Raw genomic sequence first — 17,521 nt, 5'->3', positions numbered from 1 at the left:
CATGATTAAGTTCAGAATACATTTTGCTAGGAGAATGAAGAACAGGAATGGTAGGTAAGTATGAACAAATGGAGAAAGTAAAAGAAGTAGAGATTGTAGTAAGAGAAAATAATTCAGAGTCTGAGATAATGGAGATGGGACTATTCCAAAAGACAAAGAAATGACACTGCACCCAAGGACTATGGTTGTTCAAGGAACAAAGACCCTGGAAGAATATTTACATTAATGATCCAACCAACAAAGAACATTTACATCAATGATCAAACCAATACTCAACTCCCCTGCAATGCCTCCACTAAACCACCAGTGAAAAACAACACCTGACCCTTGCCCAGGGGCATCCATTTATAGCAATGAATGTGATTCTTTACTCCTCCACTCTACACCAAACCCCCACCCTTAATTCCATCCAAGGCCAACCAGGGCCATCCACTACAACTTCTTGCAGCTCTCTGCTTGTAAGTTCTTTCTCTTTCTGACCTCTAGCTTCCATCCTTGAGGATACAGAAAATGTGATCATCCTTCCTCCATATGATACTCCCTTAGATATCTAGAGACATTTATCAGACACACTTGAGACCTCCTGTTACAGAAAAATATTGTTTTTCAGTATTCTGTCTTACACATGACAAACTTTCAGTCCTCACACCATCATGGTTAATTACTGTCCCCTAAAGGTATCCAGAATTCAACATCATCCCAAGGGATGGACCCATAGCACAACCAGAACTAATCGGTCACTTCCCTTGATGTCTTCTTCCATACTCTAATAATGCAGCCTTGGATTAATTCCTCTGGTGGTGGCCATGTCACAGAATTAAAACACAAACATACACACACACACACACACACACACACACGTATCTGTAGCTGAAGTCGAGTACAGAAAAAGTGAATGCTATACACAAGGTGAAGGAACAAGGACTTCCTGTTAGGGTACCATCAATGTTTTGTTAATTACCATAAATGATCTTAGTTAACAGGAAGAAGAGAGGGTAGTTTAAACAAATGACAGCAAATTCAGAAAAGAATATCAATCTAAAAGTGGCAACAGAGAATAGCTTTCTCTTCTCCATTGATAATGTTGTGCAAAAAGCAATTGTGGCCGTGACAAAGAGACCAAAGGATTTGAGGACAAAGTCAAAGACACATGAGAATTTGCTCATACTGGAGCAGCACCTGAAAGGATACAATATGCCACAGAGCAGTGAGAAAAATGATTGAAGTGTGTGGGGTAGAAGGCTGATTAAGTTACTATGACTAATTAAACACTAACAGCATCCTTCTATCACCATTGCCAACAAGTTAGATACCTAAGGATTAGCATGAGCTTTTTAAAAAGCTAAAAGAATGACTGTATATAAAGGCAAGAGTTAGAAGTGAAAGAATCATAATGCTGCTTAAAATAGATACCTTGAGGCAGTCCACTATTTTTCACCTCTGGTTCATTCACTTGAATTGTGTCATCTTCAAGGTAGAAGTAGATTTTATAGTATCTTATTCTATAGTTTTCTTGGTTTTTATCAGGCACTTCATCTTCCACATAGGCATCAAAAGATAATACCTGTTGGAATCACAATTAAAAAACATGAAAAAATCAGCAAACTTAAAAATCAATAAAGCCCATAATTGTCAGTATTAAGAAAAGGGTTGAGGAGATTTTTTTCAAGATACTCCACACATCAGCAATGAGAATGGATATACAATCAAGGTTACAGTACATACAGATTATTTTATAATTTCATCACCATCTGGTTAGAACAAAGGAATGATATTCAAGTAATAAATCCACCAATCAGCCCTACCATAAACTTAGCTAGAGTTTGTCTTTGGAATTTCACAGTGGGATTCTAAATGTATGTGTTAGACAAAATATTCTTTCTCACATGATGAATATAAGTTTTGTGATTTTTCCCATCAAAAATAACACAAAGCTACTTTGGTTCAGGGCTAAAATTATCCTGACTCTTGCTCCTACTGACTGTTTATCCTGAGGTAATTCAAACAGGCAGATCCTAAATTATTCCAAAGCAAGGAGACTTTACCTTACACTTTTCCAGGAGCCTCAAAGAGCCTAGTTCAATGCTGGATCCAGACTCATCTCATCTTACATTGTATGGCCGGGGGCAGGTGAATTCTAATGCTCTTATGGCAAAAATCAAAAGATAGTAAAAAATATCCGGAATACCCTGGAAAACTGTGCCTTTCTGCAAGTGAAACAATCCTTTTCTCTCTTGTTGAAGCAGATATCTGCCTGCCTTTTCTTCAAGATCAGGTGAAAAAATCTTTATGCTTAGGTGCCATGTGGTATAAATATGTACCTTTAACCTTTGGAATCACCCTCAACAGGGCGACCTGCTCACACATTGAGGAGGACATGGAAATCAAGGACACTTGTGGGAACAGTATTATTTACACTACCATTTCAAATTTAACCTGGAACTCTCAAGGAGTCTGTGCTCCATTTAAATATTCCCATTGTGGGGCTGGGGTCATGGCTCAGAGTAGAGTGCTTACCCAGCTTGTGTGAGGAACTGGGTTTAATCCTCAGTGCCACATAAAAATAAATAATTAAATTAAAGGTATTGTGTCCATCTACAACTAAAAATATTTTAAAAAATATTCCCTTTGCCTCTCACTTTTGTTCAAATTTTATCATTGAAGTTGTAAAAGTTAATATGCATATAACTCCAAGGTTATTCAACATAGACAATATGTATATTAATTTACTTTCTAGGGGCACTCAGCTATCCTAAATAAGAATAAACATTCCAGGAGTAGTTAGCAAATTTCTATCAGAAGCCCATACTTCAGAAGTAGCTAACAAAATGCCTGATCAACACAAGAAGCTTTGTTAGTCACCATGTTAGAAATGAGTTTAATTAGTAAACTGATCATATTCAAAACACACAGATCAGTTACCAGTGTTGACCAAGCCTGTCCTTATAGGAACAGGTTCTAAGAATCTAAGGATCTGGAGAGCCCAGGGTTCTATAACCTTCAACACAGCTCCTATAACTTCATTCAAATGGTCCTATATTCAGTGGCTTTCTTGGGGAATTCATCTGGCCTGATTACAATTAGTTTAGCAAAAACCCAGTGCTAGCAGGGTATCACATTTGTATTGAGAGAGAATTTTTTTTTTTGTTCTGGGGTAATGAACATTTTGGAATTAGAGTTGATGGCTGTACAACATTATAAATGGACTAAATGTCACTAATTGCACACTTTAATTTGGCTAATGGTTAATTTTATATTATGTAAATTTTACCTTAATTACAAAAACAATGTTAGACACTAAATTGTGTTGGACATTTTATATTATCTGAATTATATTTGGAACACCTTAAAAAGACTGAGATCTGGGGCTTCATTGAGATTTCAGCACAGTAAGTATTCAATTTGAAACCTTTTTTTTTCTTTGTAATCAGGTAGGAAAGTGTGAAGAGAATATTCTTAGCTCTCATCCACCCCTACATATTGAATGCTACTGGTATAAATTTGTGAATGACTAAACAGGCATAGGCCAGTTGACAACAATTATCAAGTACATAATCATTAAAATATTTACCGATGAAATGATGCATAAAAAGAGAAGATATTTAAGGGGGAAATAAAGAGAGAAAGACTGGGTTTCAATATGCCCAGAAGATGAACACACTGGTATTTCATTTTCTGGTACCATGAGAATACAGGGCTGCCAAACTTCAACATGAGAGAGAGAGAACAAATCTGAGAATGATGGAGATAAAAAAGGAAGAGGGAAAGGAAATTGTAAAATGTGGCAAAGTAGAATGTGAGAGAAGACACCAAATAGATTTAAAGTGATCTCACAAAGATAAATGACCTAATTGCAATGGAACCTGCAAAGAATCCAGAAAAAGAACCTAAAATAAAAACTGTTAGAAATGAAAATTTATAGAAACATAATTACAATACAAGGTTTTATCATAATTTATAAGTCAAGCAGAGACTAGATAAGAAAGGTTCTAGAAGATATAATTGGCTGCAATTTTCTTAAAAACAGAATGTCAATGCTTTTTGGCAGGGTGTGTGATTTTCAGTTCCCCACAGGCCTCCACAGGCCTTACAGTATTTATTAGACAAGGTTACCTGCCTGATCCCCAACACATTTGGAATTTTGATTTTAGCCTAGAGGACATAAAATATGAACTTGGTTAGCTTTCAATAATAGGTACATGGTTTCCTCATTATAAAGGGGAAAACATTTTCACATACATATTTCTGAATTCAGAGTCTTTTTACAATTAAACCAAAAAGAAACTCAAAGCAGTCAGGAGTGCATTTTGATGGGCAAGTAGTTACAACTTAATGTATGGTACAAATTTAGCTTTGCAGAGAAAGAATTAATCATATTTTCATGTCAATCATTTGCTTTGCACTGCATATCCCAAATAGCTGGATTTTAACATTAATTTAGATTCCTGGTTTTTATTTAAAATGTTGTAAAAAGATTCTTGTCCAGTGTGGCACTAACAACAACAGCAAAAAATACTAACTGTGTGTAGAAAGTTTTCTGTTACAGGCTAGTCCACGCAATCATAAGGCTAAAGCAAAAGCCTAATGTCTCAGAATACATCACACAATTCTTAAAGATGGGGAGGTTGGTGTGACCAATGCATGAATGATAAAGACTATTACTCAGAAACCAAACATGTAAGTGTCAAAAACTCACAGCTGTATTTTCAGCAAAGTTGTTAGGAAAGAGGATGAAACATCAGTAATGTTAAATGAGTATTGACAATTTACAAAGAGTTCAACATCACAAATTTTGTTTAAAATGTTTACGAAGCCAAGTTCAGTGATGCAGGCCTGTGCCTGCAGTCCCAGCTGTTCATGAAGCTGAAGCAGGAGGATCTCGAGGAGGAGGGGGATCTGGAGGAGGAGGAGGAGGAGGAGGAGGAGGAGGAGGAGGAGGAGGAGGAGGAGGAGGAGGATCTGGAGGAGGATCTGGAGGAGGAGAAGGAGGAGGAGGAGGGAAAAGAAACAAGGGTTGGGGAAGTAGCTCAGTGGTAGACTGCTTGACAGAGTGCTTGCCTAGCATGCAAGAAGCCCTGGATTTGATCTCAGTACCACAATAAACAAACAAACAAACAAACAGTTTAGGCTCTCTGTAAAAAAAAGGGGGGGCTCAGATTTAAATTATGAAGCACTCTTAGAAAAGATATGTAACAGTGAGAATAAATGCATGCTCTTCTAGGTTAGTAGATAACAAAATTTTGTGTACATTTAATTCAGTTTTATTTATTCTTCCTGAAAAAAGCTATCATTAAATCAATGGTTTCTCTCATAACTATAAACATCTTAGAATCAAGGAAATAAATGATAATAAATTTTGTGTTACATATAGAAGATGGCTCCTTTATACAGGGCAATGGTAGATTTATAGAAATTTACTACATCTGCCGCAGTCTGGCTGGGCACAATTCAGGAGCCACTTGTCAAAAGAAATGAACTTTATTTTTAGAACCACACACTGCCAAACCACATAGCTCTTCAGGAAAACCTTCCGAGCCCAACTGCCACCACCGGCTTCCCACAAGCCTCTCAACCTCCCCCACTCCTCCTGCTCTTGAGGCTGATTGGCTGGGTCACATGGGCAGAGCCAAAAAAATTCCCCCAATGAGCAGCTCCATAGTCTGAAAGGGCGGGGGAAACAGCCCAATGAGCATCACCGCAGAGGAGCCAATCAGCTAGAAGTTGCTGGGGCTGCTGTGAGCCAATCATCAACTGGCAGCTCAAAGTTTGCTGGGGCCCCTTGGGCTGTGGCTCTCAACATACATCAATTCACAAAAATAAGAAATTTTAAAAAACAGAAATTATATAAATTGTCACTGGTCACAAAGTAATACAATTAGAAATGTATAATGTAACTGTTAATAAAACTTGTCACTTCTAATAACTGCAAGTGAAGATAAATTTAAAACCGCAAAAAGTACAAAATCTAATAAAATTTAAAATTATATAAACTTATAGAATATAGGCAAGCCTGTAATCTGGGGATAAAATAATGAATTTATATTATTATACAAGAGAATTTACAGCTTGAGAGAGGAAAAATTGCTAACCTTGTTTCTTAGCTTTGGCTGCACATTAGCAATTAAAATAAAAAGACCAGACCTAAGCCTAATTAAATTAAATCAGAATCATTGAGGAGAGAAAGGAATTAGTATATTTTTAAAAGCTACTGATGGGGCTCAGGACATGCTGCCCAGAAATATGACACCTTGACATTTGAGAAGAAAGAAGAAACAGGATTGTTTCCTGACCTTCCCTGCTGTTCTCCTAAGAAGCAGGTCATAAAATCTAGGAAGGTCACTTTCTGACCTTTTCCCTCCCTCTTTTCCTGAAGACCCTCATGCCACAGGAGTCTTCCCTATACCCAGAAAAGAATGCCACGCAGGGATACAGAAAAGATTCTGAACAAACAGGTCTTGCTAGGTTCCCCTCAATTTATTACCGTTAGTTTATACCTTTTGTTCCCAATCATACTTCTGCATGACTGTCCATAAAAAAATAGTTTTCTCATTTCTTTGAATCTTCATCTGAAGGCTCCCATGTCAGATGAAATTTTATTAACTAGATTGCATGGTTTCTCTTTTTAATCTGTCTTTTGTTAGAGATTTCACAGCCACGAGCCATGCATGGATAAGGAAAAGATACTATTTTTTCTCAACCATGCTCCCCAGGTAATTCTGAAGAGAAGCCAGAGTTCAGAACCAATAGTTCAAAGAAAAACTCTTGAATATGCAAAAATTTGTCATAAAGATAACAAGTGGACCCAGCAGTTTTGGAGGTTAAGGCAAGAGGATTGCTAGTTCAAAGCCAGCCTCAGCAACTGCAAAGCGCTAAACAACTCAGTAAGACTCTGTCTCTAAATAAAATACAAAATAGGGATGGGGATGTGGCTCAGTGACCAAGTGCCCCTGAGTTCTACCCCCCATAACAAAAAAAAAAAAAAGGAAAAGAAAACAAGTGGAAAGCAAAAAAGCACAGATGAATTTAAAAGGAGAAAAACAACTACAATAAACAAATCCAGGATATTTTAAAATAAATTAGCTAAGATTCCAGTAAAGCTAATCAAGAAAGAAGATAAATAAAATCATAAATGAAACAGTTCATGACACATATAATAAATTAGAGAAATTATCTTAAATTAAATCTGAAAGTAAATTTTAAATTCACAAATAAGTAATTTTCTATAATAATTATGACTCATCAAAAACAATGAATAAGCTAATAATGAAGGAAGATTGAAAAAATTATCAAAGAACTACTCTAACAAATGCTCCAGCTGGGATGATTTGCTAATGGATTCTTTCAAACTTTTAAGGAAAAAAAATCACCACATTATATAATTCCCCCTGGATACCAAAAAAGAAAGCCACAAAGGTGAATTCTAATGCCTAATAGATGTGCCATAAAAAAAATAAACTCTATAGCAGCAGTTCTCACATTGGCTGTACATTAAAACCACCTGTAGAATTTTTTAAAAATCCTAATGCTTGGGCCACACCCATGTACACACATACACACACACACAAAAAAAAATCAAGTCAGAATCTCTCTGGGTGGGATCGGTATCAGTGATTTTTTTGTAGCTCCCCAGGTGATCACCAAGTGCAAGCCAAGGTTCAGAACTACTGCTACAGAGCAATTTCACTACTTAGGGCTAGGGATATAGCTCAGCTGGTAGAATGCTTGCCTTGCATGCACAGAGCCCTGGGTTCAATCCCCAGCACCACAAAATAATAAGAATTATTATGATTATTTAAATTAAGGGAAATGAAGTAGACCTAGCTACTTAAGATTTTATACCTTAGCATAATACTTCAATTATTAAAATAATCCAATGCCATTGTAACAAGAGACACACTAGTCTGGAATATATTATTAAGTACAAGAATTTAACACACATTCAAAAATAAATCACATATCAGTAAGCAAAAAAGTATTAACTTGGAAAAACACATATAGAGATCCCCAACTAAATTACAACCCAAAACAAAATAGCAAGTGGGTTATCAGCTTCAATGTAACAAATCATCAACTTTCACTTCCCAAAAGAATATTCTAGGTTTAGGAGAAAGAGAAAAAGAAGAAAAAAACCTAAAAAAAAAAAGTTGGAACTTCACCATATTAAAATATAAACAAAAACAAAAAAACATAAGAACAAAAAATTGGAAAATATGATAAAAGTTTCTTTTATAATTTGTACATGTGGTATTGACTGAACCCAGGGCACTCTATCACTGAGCTACATCTCCAGCCCTTTTTATTTTGAGACTAGATCTTGCTGAATTGCCCAGGCTGGCCTTGAACTTGCCATCTTCCTGCATCAAATTCCAGAGTGGCTGGGATTGAAGGCCTGTACCACAGTGCCCAGTTATTTTATAAAGTGAGTTTTGTTGTTGTTTGGGGTTTTATTTGTGTTGTACTGGGAACTGAACCCATGGGTACTTTACCACTAAGCTACAGCTACAGCCCTTTTTATTTTGAGGCAGGATCTCACTAATTTACCCAGGCTGGCCTGGAATTGGTGGCCCTCCTGTCACAGACTCCTGAGTCACGGGGATTATAGGTATGCCTCACAGCACCTGGTTACCTGGTTTATAATTTTTTAAAAAAAGAAAGAAACAAGAAATGAGCATAAACAAAACTCAAGAGAGGGTCAACAAAATGTTCACTCCAAGAAGTTATTAGGTAAGTACAAATTAAAAGTACAATGAAGCATCAAGTTTGGATGTTTCTCCCATTAAATAGACTATTTGTCATGGAGAAGCTCTCTCCCCACCCCTCTCTTTGGTGTTTCTTTTTTGAGACAGGCATCTCACTGTTACCTTAGCTGGGCTTGTACTCCTTGGGTTCAAGCAATTTTCCTGCTTCGGCACCACACCATGCTCAGCTTCAGATGGAATTTTAAATTACTGCAATCCTTCTGGGGCACTGTGGTGCTATGAGGAACCATTTAAAAATTCCTACACTTCCTCTCAGGAACTCCATTTCTGGGCATGTAGCCCAAAGAAATAAGCCAAACTGGTAAAACTTAAATGCGCAAAGATGTTCTTTGCGACATTTTTTTCACACTCTTATAGAAAAGACTTAGAATGAGAGGACCTGAAGCATTAACAAAAAAGGAAGGGTTTGGTTAATTTATGGCACCTGCAAGGACCCCTAAAATATAAAAGCACTAGTTTGATGTTTTTGAGAGCCACGCGGCAATAATACTGAATATATGCACTAATTTTAAATGAAAATAACTGAGCTAAAAAATAGTTATATATCACATTTATGTTTTTTAAAGTATGTATACTATGCTTTAAAAACTATAACTAAGGTTTTTGAAAGACTGTGGGTGTGGAAATGCCAGAAACGGTGGCAGTGATACCAGTTCAGGTGGAGTTCTGGCGGGAAGGTGGGATTCCAAGAGCGGAAGACAGAAAAGACAGGAAGTGGAAAGTAACGGAAGTAGGGGAGGGGCAGGTGGAGAGGGTACTGGCTGAGGGGAGTTTCCAACCTAGCAGGCCAGATGGAGGGATGATTGGGGCCCGGCTCTCTGGTTCTGCTTCCAAACTGGTTCAGCCTTGTCTTCCTGATTGTTCTTGGCGAGCCTCTGGGACAGCAGTCCAACACAGGAACCCCCTATGTGTTGTTCCTAAAACTTCCTTGTGGTCATTTAAGGACTTGGGCATCTCAGAAGTTTCTTGTAATAGGAACTCAATGTTACACTTTTGATGTACCGGAAGTGCTTTGACAGGAAATTGCGTCATCCAAATCGTCATCAAAAGCGCTTGGCAATCTGGGAAGCACATTGTGGGCTCCAACGCCAAGCTGGCCAAGCTGGGCTTTTCGTGAATCCTAGATCGCTGTGGTTTCTCTACAGCGCTTTGGAATCACAGTGAAAGGACTTTGGCATCTCTGGTACACTGAAAACTGTTGAAAAGAGGAGAAACGTGTACTAAGGTATCAGAACCACAAAAATTCCAGTACCACAGGAGCGGTCCTTAGGTAGGAGACTCTAGCAAACAGCTACCTCGGGGAACTCAGTGAGGTGGTTCGGAGGGCCCCCAGGAGGGTGGCCCGGGTCTCCAAGGGCCTGAAAAGCCCAGGAGAAGAACTGTGTGAATTGTACTTAGAGGTTTTCCTGGGGCTGATCGCGCTGCGGAAATTTTTCCTATCCCTTCTCAGGTGCAGATGTGGGTGGAAACGCCTCCCCAAAACTGCTTGATTCAGGGCCTGAAAGGCTTTTAGTGTGTGGGATACCAAAGCACTCTGTCCGTGGGCCCATTTCTAAAAGAAATGGCTTCTCTAGAGGAAGCCTATATCCTTCATTCTAACCCAAGATCCCGTAACTCCATGAACTCTGACCTTGCTGCTGAATCTGAGGAACAAAATAAGATTGAGAAACCCAACAAGTTCCAGAATGGGATGGGTAGAGTTCAGGAGCAAAATAAGATAGAGGAACCAAACAAGTTCCAGAAAGGGATGGGGAGAGTTCAGGAGCAAAACAAGATAGAGGAACCAAATAAGTTCCAGAAAGGGACAGGCAGAGTTCAGGAACAAAATAAGATGGAAGAACCAAACAATTTCCAGGAAGGGATGGTCAGAGTTCAGGAGCAAAATAAGATAGAGGAACCAAACAAGTTCCAGAAAGGGATGGAGAGAGTTCAGGAGCAGAATAAGACGCAGGAACCAAACAAGTTCCAGAAAGGGACCGGCAGAGTTCAGGAGCAAAATAAGATGGAAGAACCAAACAATTTCCAGGAAGGGATGGGCAGAGTTCAGGAGCAAAATAAGATAGAGGAACCAAATAAGTTCCAGAAAGGGATGGAGAGAGTTCAGGAGCAGAATAAGATGGAAGAACCAAACAATTTCCAGGAAGGGGTGGGCAGAATTCAGGCACAAAATAAGATGCAGGAACCAAACAAGTTCCATAAGGGGATATATAAAGTTCAAAAACAAAATAAGATGGAGGAACTAAACAAGTTCCTGAAAGGGATGGGCAAAGTTCAGGAGCAAAGTAAGATACAGGAACCAAATAAGTTCCAGAAAGGGAAAAACAGAGTTCAGGAACCAAATAAGTTCCAGAAAGGGACGGGCAGAGTTCAGGAGCAAAATTCATTGCAGGAACCAAATAAGATTCAGAAATGGACGGGCAGAGTTCAGGAGCGAAATAAGATGCAGGAGCCAAGTAAGTTCCAGAAAGCAGCAAGCAGAGTTCAGGAGCAAAATAAGATGGGAGAACCAAATAAGTTTCAGAAAGGGATGGATAGAGTTCAGGAGAAAAATAAGATAGAGGAATCAAATAAGATTCATAAAGGGATGGGCAGAGTTCAGGAACAAAATAAGATACAGGAATCAAATAAGTTCCAGAAAGGGATGGATAGAGTTCAGGAGCAAAAAAAGACAGAAGAACCAAACAAGTTCCAGAAAGAGATGAGCAGAGTTCAGGAGCAAAATAAGATAGAGGAACCAAATAATTTCCAGAAAGGGATGGATAGAGTTGAGGAGCAAAATAAGATGGAGGAAATGAATAAATTCCAGAAAGGGATGGATAAAGCTCAGGAGCAAAATGAGATGGAGGGACCAAACAATTTCCAGAAAGAGACAGTCAGAGTTCAGGAGCAAAATAAGATAGAGGAACCAAATAAGCTCCAGAAAGAGATAAGTAGAGTTCAGGAGCAAAATAAGAGAGAGGAAACAAATAATTTCCAGAAAGGGATGGATAGAGTTGAGGAGCAAAATAAGATGGAGGAACCAAATAAGTTCCAGAAAGGGACAGGCAGAGTTCAAGAGCAAAATAAGATGCAGGAACTGAATAATTTCCCGAAAGGGGCAAGCAGAATTCAGGAGCAAAATAAGATAGAGGATCCAAACAAGTTTCAGAAAGAGGCAGGCAGAGTTCAGGAGCAAAATAAGATGGAGAAGCCAAATAATTTCCAGAAAGGGATGGATAGAGTTGAGGGGCAAAATAAGATGGAGGAACCAAATAAGATTCAGAAAGGGATGGGTATAGTTGAGGAGCAAAATAAGATGGAGGAACCAAATAAGATTCAGAAAGGGATGGATAGAGTTGAGGAGCAAAATAAGATGGAAGAACCAAATAAATTCCAGAAAGGGATGGATAGAATTCAGGACCAAAATAAGATGGAGGTACTAAATAAATTCCATAAAGGGATGGATAGAATTCAGGACCAAAATAAGATGGAGGAACCAAATAAGTTCCAGAAAGGGACAGGCAGAGTTCAAGAGCAAAATAAGACAGAGGATCCAAACAAGTTTCAGAAAGAGACAGGCAAAGTTCAGGAGCAAAATAAGATGGAGGAGCCAAACAAGTTTCAGAAAGAGACAGGCAGAGTTCAGGAGCAAAATAAGATGGAGGAACCAAATAATTTCCAGAAAGGGATAGATAGAGTTCAGGAGCAAAATAAGATGGAGGAACCAAATAATTTCCAGAAAGGGATGGATAGAGTTCAGGAGCAAAATAAGATGGAGGAACCAAATAAGATTCAGAAAGGGATGGATAGAGTTACAGAGCAAAATAAGATAGAGCAACCAAATAAGTTCCAGAAAAGGGAAAGTAGAGTTCAGGAGCAAAATAAGATGGAGGAACCAAATAAGTTCCAGAAAGTTACAGGTAGAGTTCAGCAGCAAAATAAGATGGAGGGACCAAATAAGTTCCAGAAAGTTACAGGTAGAGTTCAGCAGCAAAATAAGATAGAGGGACCAAATAAGTTCCAGAAAGTGATAGGTAGAGTTCAGCAGCAAAATAAGATGCAGGAATCAAATAATTTCCAGAAAGGGATGGGTACAGCTCAAGAACGAGGCTCTTCAGTGATTTACCGAAAGGCTATCTATGGTATCACAATAAAAGCAACACCAAAAGAAAAGGGAGAAGCTTCCCCTAGTATAAAACCAAGGGTACTACAGCGTCCCAACTCTGGAGGAAAACCAGGCAGGAGTGTTACCTTCTTTGCTTCTCAGAAAAAGAAAGAGTCAGTCCCCAAAATGAACAGCATCAGTGATAGGAGAGTGATTATAACTCCTTGTAAGAAATTAAGTGAGAAGCCTCTTGGTAACCAAAGGACAGCCATTTTTGGAAAAAACTCTCTCCCCTTAGAAATTCAGGGTACCAATAATTCCTTCTCAGTAATTCAAAAGCCTAAGGAAAATAAGGTGGTAATCGACCACCCCTCTTCAGAAAGTGAATGGTCTGATGTGGATGAGAACTCCACTATCAGATTCTCTCAGAAGGAGCCATTCTCATTTAGTTTACCAGTAGTTTCAGACCCTCCATCCTTCAAGAGGGGTTGTGGCATACACCAGCCCAATTTGTATTACAGTCCTTGGAATGATTACACCAGCTGTTGGATCAGCAATACAAAGATTTCACGTTATCCCTCCACAGACAGCAGTAGTACCACTACCACATTCCAGGCTGGTAGAGGCAGACAGAACTTCCTGGGTTGTGATTATTCCTACCATCCAATGAGCTCCCAAGATACTTACAAGAGTCTGCAAATGACAGAAGGCAGATCCCAGAATCTTTGTTCATTCCATTTCTCCAGAAATTCAACAGCAGACATAAAGGGGAAAACCTATCAAGATGAAGAGTTGCTAAATCCTTATGGAGCATATGCATTTAACTTGCAGCCAAGGAGCCCCTGGCAACCACGCCTAATAGATGGTTTCATTGATACCCACTGTCACTTGGACATGCTCTATTCCAAGCTGTCTTTCAAAGGGACCTTTACCAAGTTCAGAAAAATTTATAGCAACTCCTTCCCTAAGGAATTTCAGGGCTGCATCTCTGACTTCTGCAATCCTCGTGCTCTAAGGGATGGCCTGTGGGAGGAACTATTGAAAGAAGACCTGGTTTGGGGCGCCTTTGGCTGTCACCCTCATTTTGCACGTTACTACAATGAGCATCAAGAAAGAAATCTCTTGCATGCCTTGCGGCATCCCAAGGCTGTAGCATTTGGAGAAATGGGCTTGGATTACTCCTACAAGTGCACCACGCCTGTCCCAGAGCAGTTCAAGATATTTGAGAGACAGCTGCAGCTGGCTGTGTCCCTTAGAATGCCCTTGGTGATCCACTGCCGAGAGGCTGATGAAGATCTGCTGGGAATCATGAAAAAATTTGTGCCCTCTGACTACAAGATTCATAGGCATTGCTTCACCGGCAGTTACCCAGTCATTGAGCCCTTGCTGAAGCACTTTCCCAATATGTTTGTAGGCTTCACAGCAGTCCTGACTTACTCTTCTGCCTGGGAGGCCCAAGAAGCTCTGAAAAAGATCCCACTGGAGAGAATTCTTGTCGAAACTGATGCTCCCTACTTTCTCCCTCACCGGGTTCCCAAAAGTTTCTGCCCATATGCCCACCCGGGCCTGGCCTTTCACACAGTGCGAGAGATTGCCAGAATCAAAGATGAGCCTCTTTTCCATGTCTTGGCCACCTTGCGTGAGAATACCAGTCGCCTCTACAGTCTTTAAGTAGAAAGGACACAGTGAAGATTCTTCCAGAAAAGGAAAACCAGCAGCCTGACAAAACATGAACTGGATTTGAACTCTGCCTATCTCCTAGATCAAGTCTATTGAAACCAAGAAAAGAGAAGCTGTCTTCCTCAAAACCTCTTCATAAGAACTGCTTCTGACTGGTAGGGTGGGGTACATTTGGATGAGAGAAGGGCTAAAGAAACTTCCCTTAATGTTATTTTGGATTTTCTTCCCAGGCAAAATGCTGGTCGGTAAAGGAAAGAGTTCTCTACAACCTGTTTTTAAGCAGTTGGTGAACAGTCACATTTCTACTTGTCTAAAAAAAAAGTAACGTTGAATTGTTGATATGTACATTATTACAGAAATTCTATAATCTATAGATTGTTGTTACATTCATAAATTCAATTGCTGTTAATTGAGACTTCTTATTTCTAAAGATAAACCAAACTAGCATTTTTGTCTTAAAGGAAACAATAGTCATGACTTGTCAAGGGGGCTATGGAGGTGCTTAAGAGTGACGAAAGCCAAATACAATTGAGTCTTAGCCACTGAAGAGATGAGTCTTGAATCTAAACTAAATTCCTAACAGTTGTATAACTTTAAAGCTCTTCTGATGACCAATATATAATAATAATAGCTGTTCATTTAAATAGCCCTGATTTTTAACAAAGTACAAATGTATACGATTTAGAAATACTGTTCTTCAGAAAGACTTCAAAAGCACCAGCAGAAGAGCTTCAGCTGCCCACTTGGCAAATAGCAGTCCTCCCTGAGAAATTAAAATGAACTCACATTCTAGGGAAAATATTTGAGTTATGAAACTTAACTTTGTGAGCTAAATCACACACCTAAATCCAGGAATCCCATTACTGGATAGGCGTGCATGCCATTTTAAAGATGGAAAGCCTTTTTTTTTTTTTTCCTTGAAAATTGAAGCAGTGAAAACAGACTCAAGAGTATTTCAGATTTTCTAGTTTGCTTTATATTCATTTATCAGATCCAGAAAAATCAGCTGGCTCATCATTTAGTTCTCAGCTGAAAAGTCACTTCTACAAAGAAGCCCTCCCTGACCACCAGTCCAGGAGAGAGAAAAAAAATAGTTCATCCTGTTTTAACTTAATCATAGCACTTATATGTGAGAGACTGTTAATTTATCTGTATGTTCATGGGTTATCTTCCCTCAGTAGGTTCTAAGTTTATAAGTCTTGTTCAGTACTGAATTCTTGATGTTAGCACCTGGAACAGAACAGACACTAAGCAAAGATTTTTGAATTCATGGATAAATAAGTAACTGACTTCATTAACACTGGGGAAGATTAGTGAAAATATTTGGGAGAAGGGTGATATTAGGAAGAGAATAGAGAAATAAACCATCATATTTCCAATACTCCTCTCTAACTTAAAAGCCAAGTCAAAGATTAAAGGGCATCTATAGCCCACTGATAGATGACATTCATGTTACAAAAAGAAAATCTAGCCTTACCAGGAAATATGACAGTTCATATTTCCTATAAAAAAAACAGAATGTATCTTGGATTTCTCCTTTGTTGAGAATGCAGTCTTCAGAGAAAAAGAAAGTTTAAGTGTAAAAAATAAGTTGTAGCATTTCATTTTCTTTTACTAAAACAAAAGAAGTTAATGCAGTGTGAAATGTATGACTTGATTATACTTTCAAGACAGAGCCTTAAAAATCTAAGCCACCAGTATTTTGAGCTAAGAAGCTTTTCTTCTATTTAATATGTACTTTAAATAGACATTGCTCAAAGTCTGTCCCACAGAGGGCTTAAGCTTGTTTTTAAAGACTAGCAGAAAACAGAGTTCTATGGTCACATATTTTGGTAAAATACTGAGTTATACAAAGTTTCAGAGTCTGGTTTGGCTTTTTTTTTTTTTAATTTTAGGATTTCACATGTCCTTTGATATACTAGTAGGCAACATAAGTACTCAAGATGGCATTTCTCAATTATTGATATATTAATATGAGGTATAACTCAGCAAGCTCAAGTTCTCTAGGAACACCTGCTTGAGAAATGCTACTTCAGTCACATACTCCTGGTAACATGCCCTTATCACATTTTGTGCATATCTAGTCATCACATTCTCACATTACAGTATCTTTTTTTTTTTTTTTGGCAATGGGGATTAAACCCAGAGTCACTTTACTACTGAGCTTACTGAGCTATATCACCAGCCTTTTATTATGTTTTATTTTATTTTTGAGACAGGGTCTCACTGAATTGCCTAGGATCTCGCTAATTTGCTGAGGCTGGCCATGAATTTAAGATTCTCCTGCCTCAGCCTCCCAAGTTACTGGGATTACAGGCATGTGCCACCATGCCCAGCTCCAGTATCCTTTATCGTTTACCTTTATGTTATGCAAGTTCTATGAGAGAGCAAAATGTCATTTAACTGAGTCTACCAAGTGGACATTTCAAAGATGAGTGTAAATTACACTTAGGGCTGGGGATGTGACTTAGTGGTACAGCACTTGCTTAGCATGCATAAGGCCCTGGTTTCAATCCCCAGCACCACAAAAAATGAAACAACAAAACAAACCACTTGCTTTTATAAGTATATATTCAACAAAATAAACAGGATCTACAGGTTATAAAGAAAGTAATTTTCCTTTCAAAAAAAAAAAGATTTTTTTTTACATGGTAAAAGTACTTTTTGAACCTGCTTTTCTCTCTACATTTGTTTATGGGCTTTTTCTCTAACCAGTACTGGAGATGAACTCAGAGACATTCTATTACTGAGCTAAACCCCCAGCACCATTTTTTTTTTTTTTGGACAGGGTCTCATTAAATAATAGACACTGGCCTCAAACATGATTTTTCTGCCTCAGTGTCCCAAGTCACTGAGATTAGAGGCATGTGCCACCATGTCCAGCTCTCTCTACATTTTGTGGCAGATGCATATACTGTACTTTGCAGTGTTCCTAACACACAGAAGAGTGCCTCACCATTATTCAACTTATATCTTCAGGAATGGGAGTAAGCAGTGC

At 38.6% G+C, this 17,521-nt stretch overlaps 2 protein-coding genes across 2 annotated transcripts in view; one reads left to right on the top strand and one right to left on the bottom strand.

Moving 5' to 3' along the window:
• Positions 1–17,521, bottom strand: part of Efhc2 (EF-hand domain containing 2) — a 179,898-nt gene that overhangs the window by 109,774 nt on the left and 52,603 nt on the right. The window contains exon 3 of the mRNA XM_021725577.3: positions 1,414–1,564. Within this exon, the coding sequence (XP_021581252.1) occupies positions 1,414–1,564 (151 nt within the window). The remainder of the gene's footprint in view (positions 1–1,413; positions 1,565–17,521) is intronic.
• Positions 9,747–16,341, top strand: LOC144371769 (uncharacterized). Its single transcript, XM_078034934.1, has one exon. The coding sequence runs from the start codon at positions 10,321–10,323 to the stop codon at positions 14,512–14,514; it is 4,194 nt and encodes a 1,397-aa protein (XP_077891060.1). The 5' UTR covers positions 9,747–10,320; the 3' UTR covers positions 14,515–16,341.

Source organism: Ictidomys tridecemlineatus, chromosome X (assembly GCF_052094955.1).
Source record: "Ictidomys tridecemlineatus isolate mIctTri1 chromosome X, mIctTri1.hap1, whole genome shotgun sequence".
Lineage (NCBI taxonomy): Eukaryota > Metazoa > Chordata > Mammalia > Rodentia > Sciuridae > Ictidomys > Ictidomys tridecemlineatus.
Note: the sequence above shows the minus strand (reverse complement) of the source record. Positions and strands in the feature narration are given on the sequence as shown.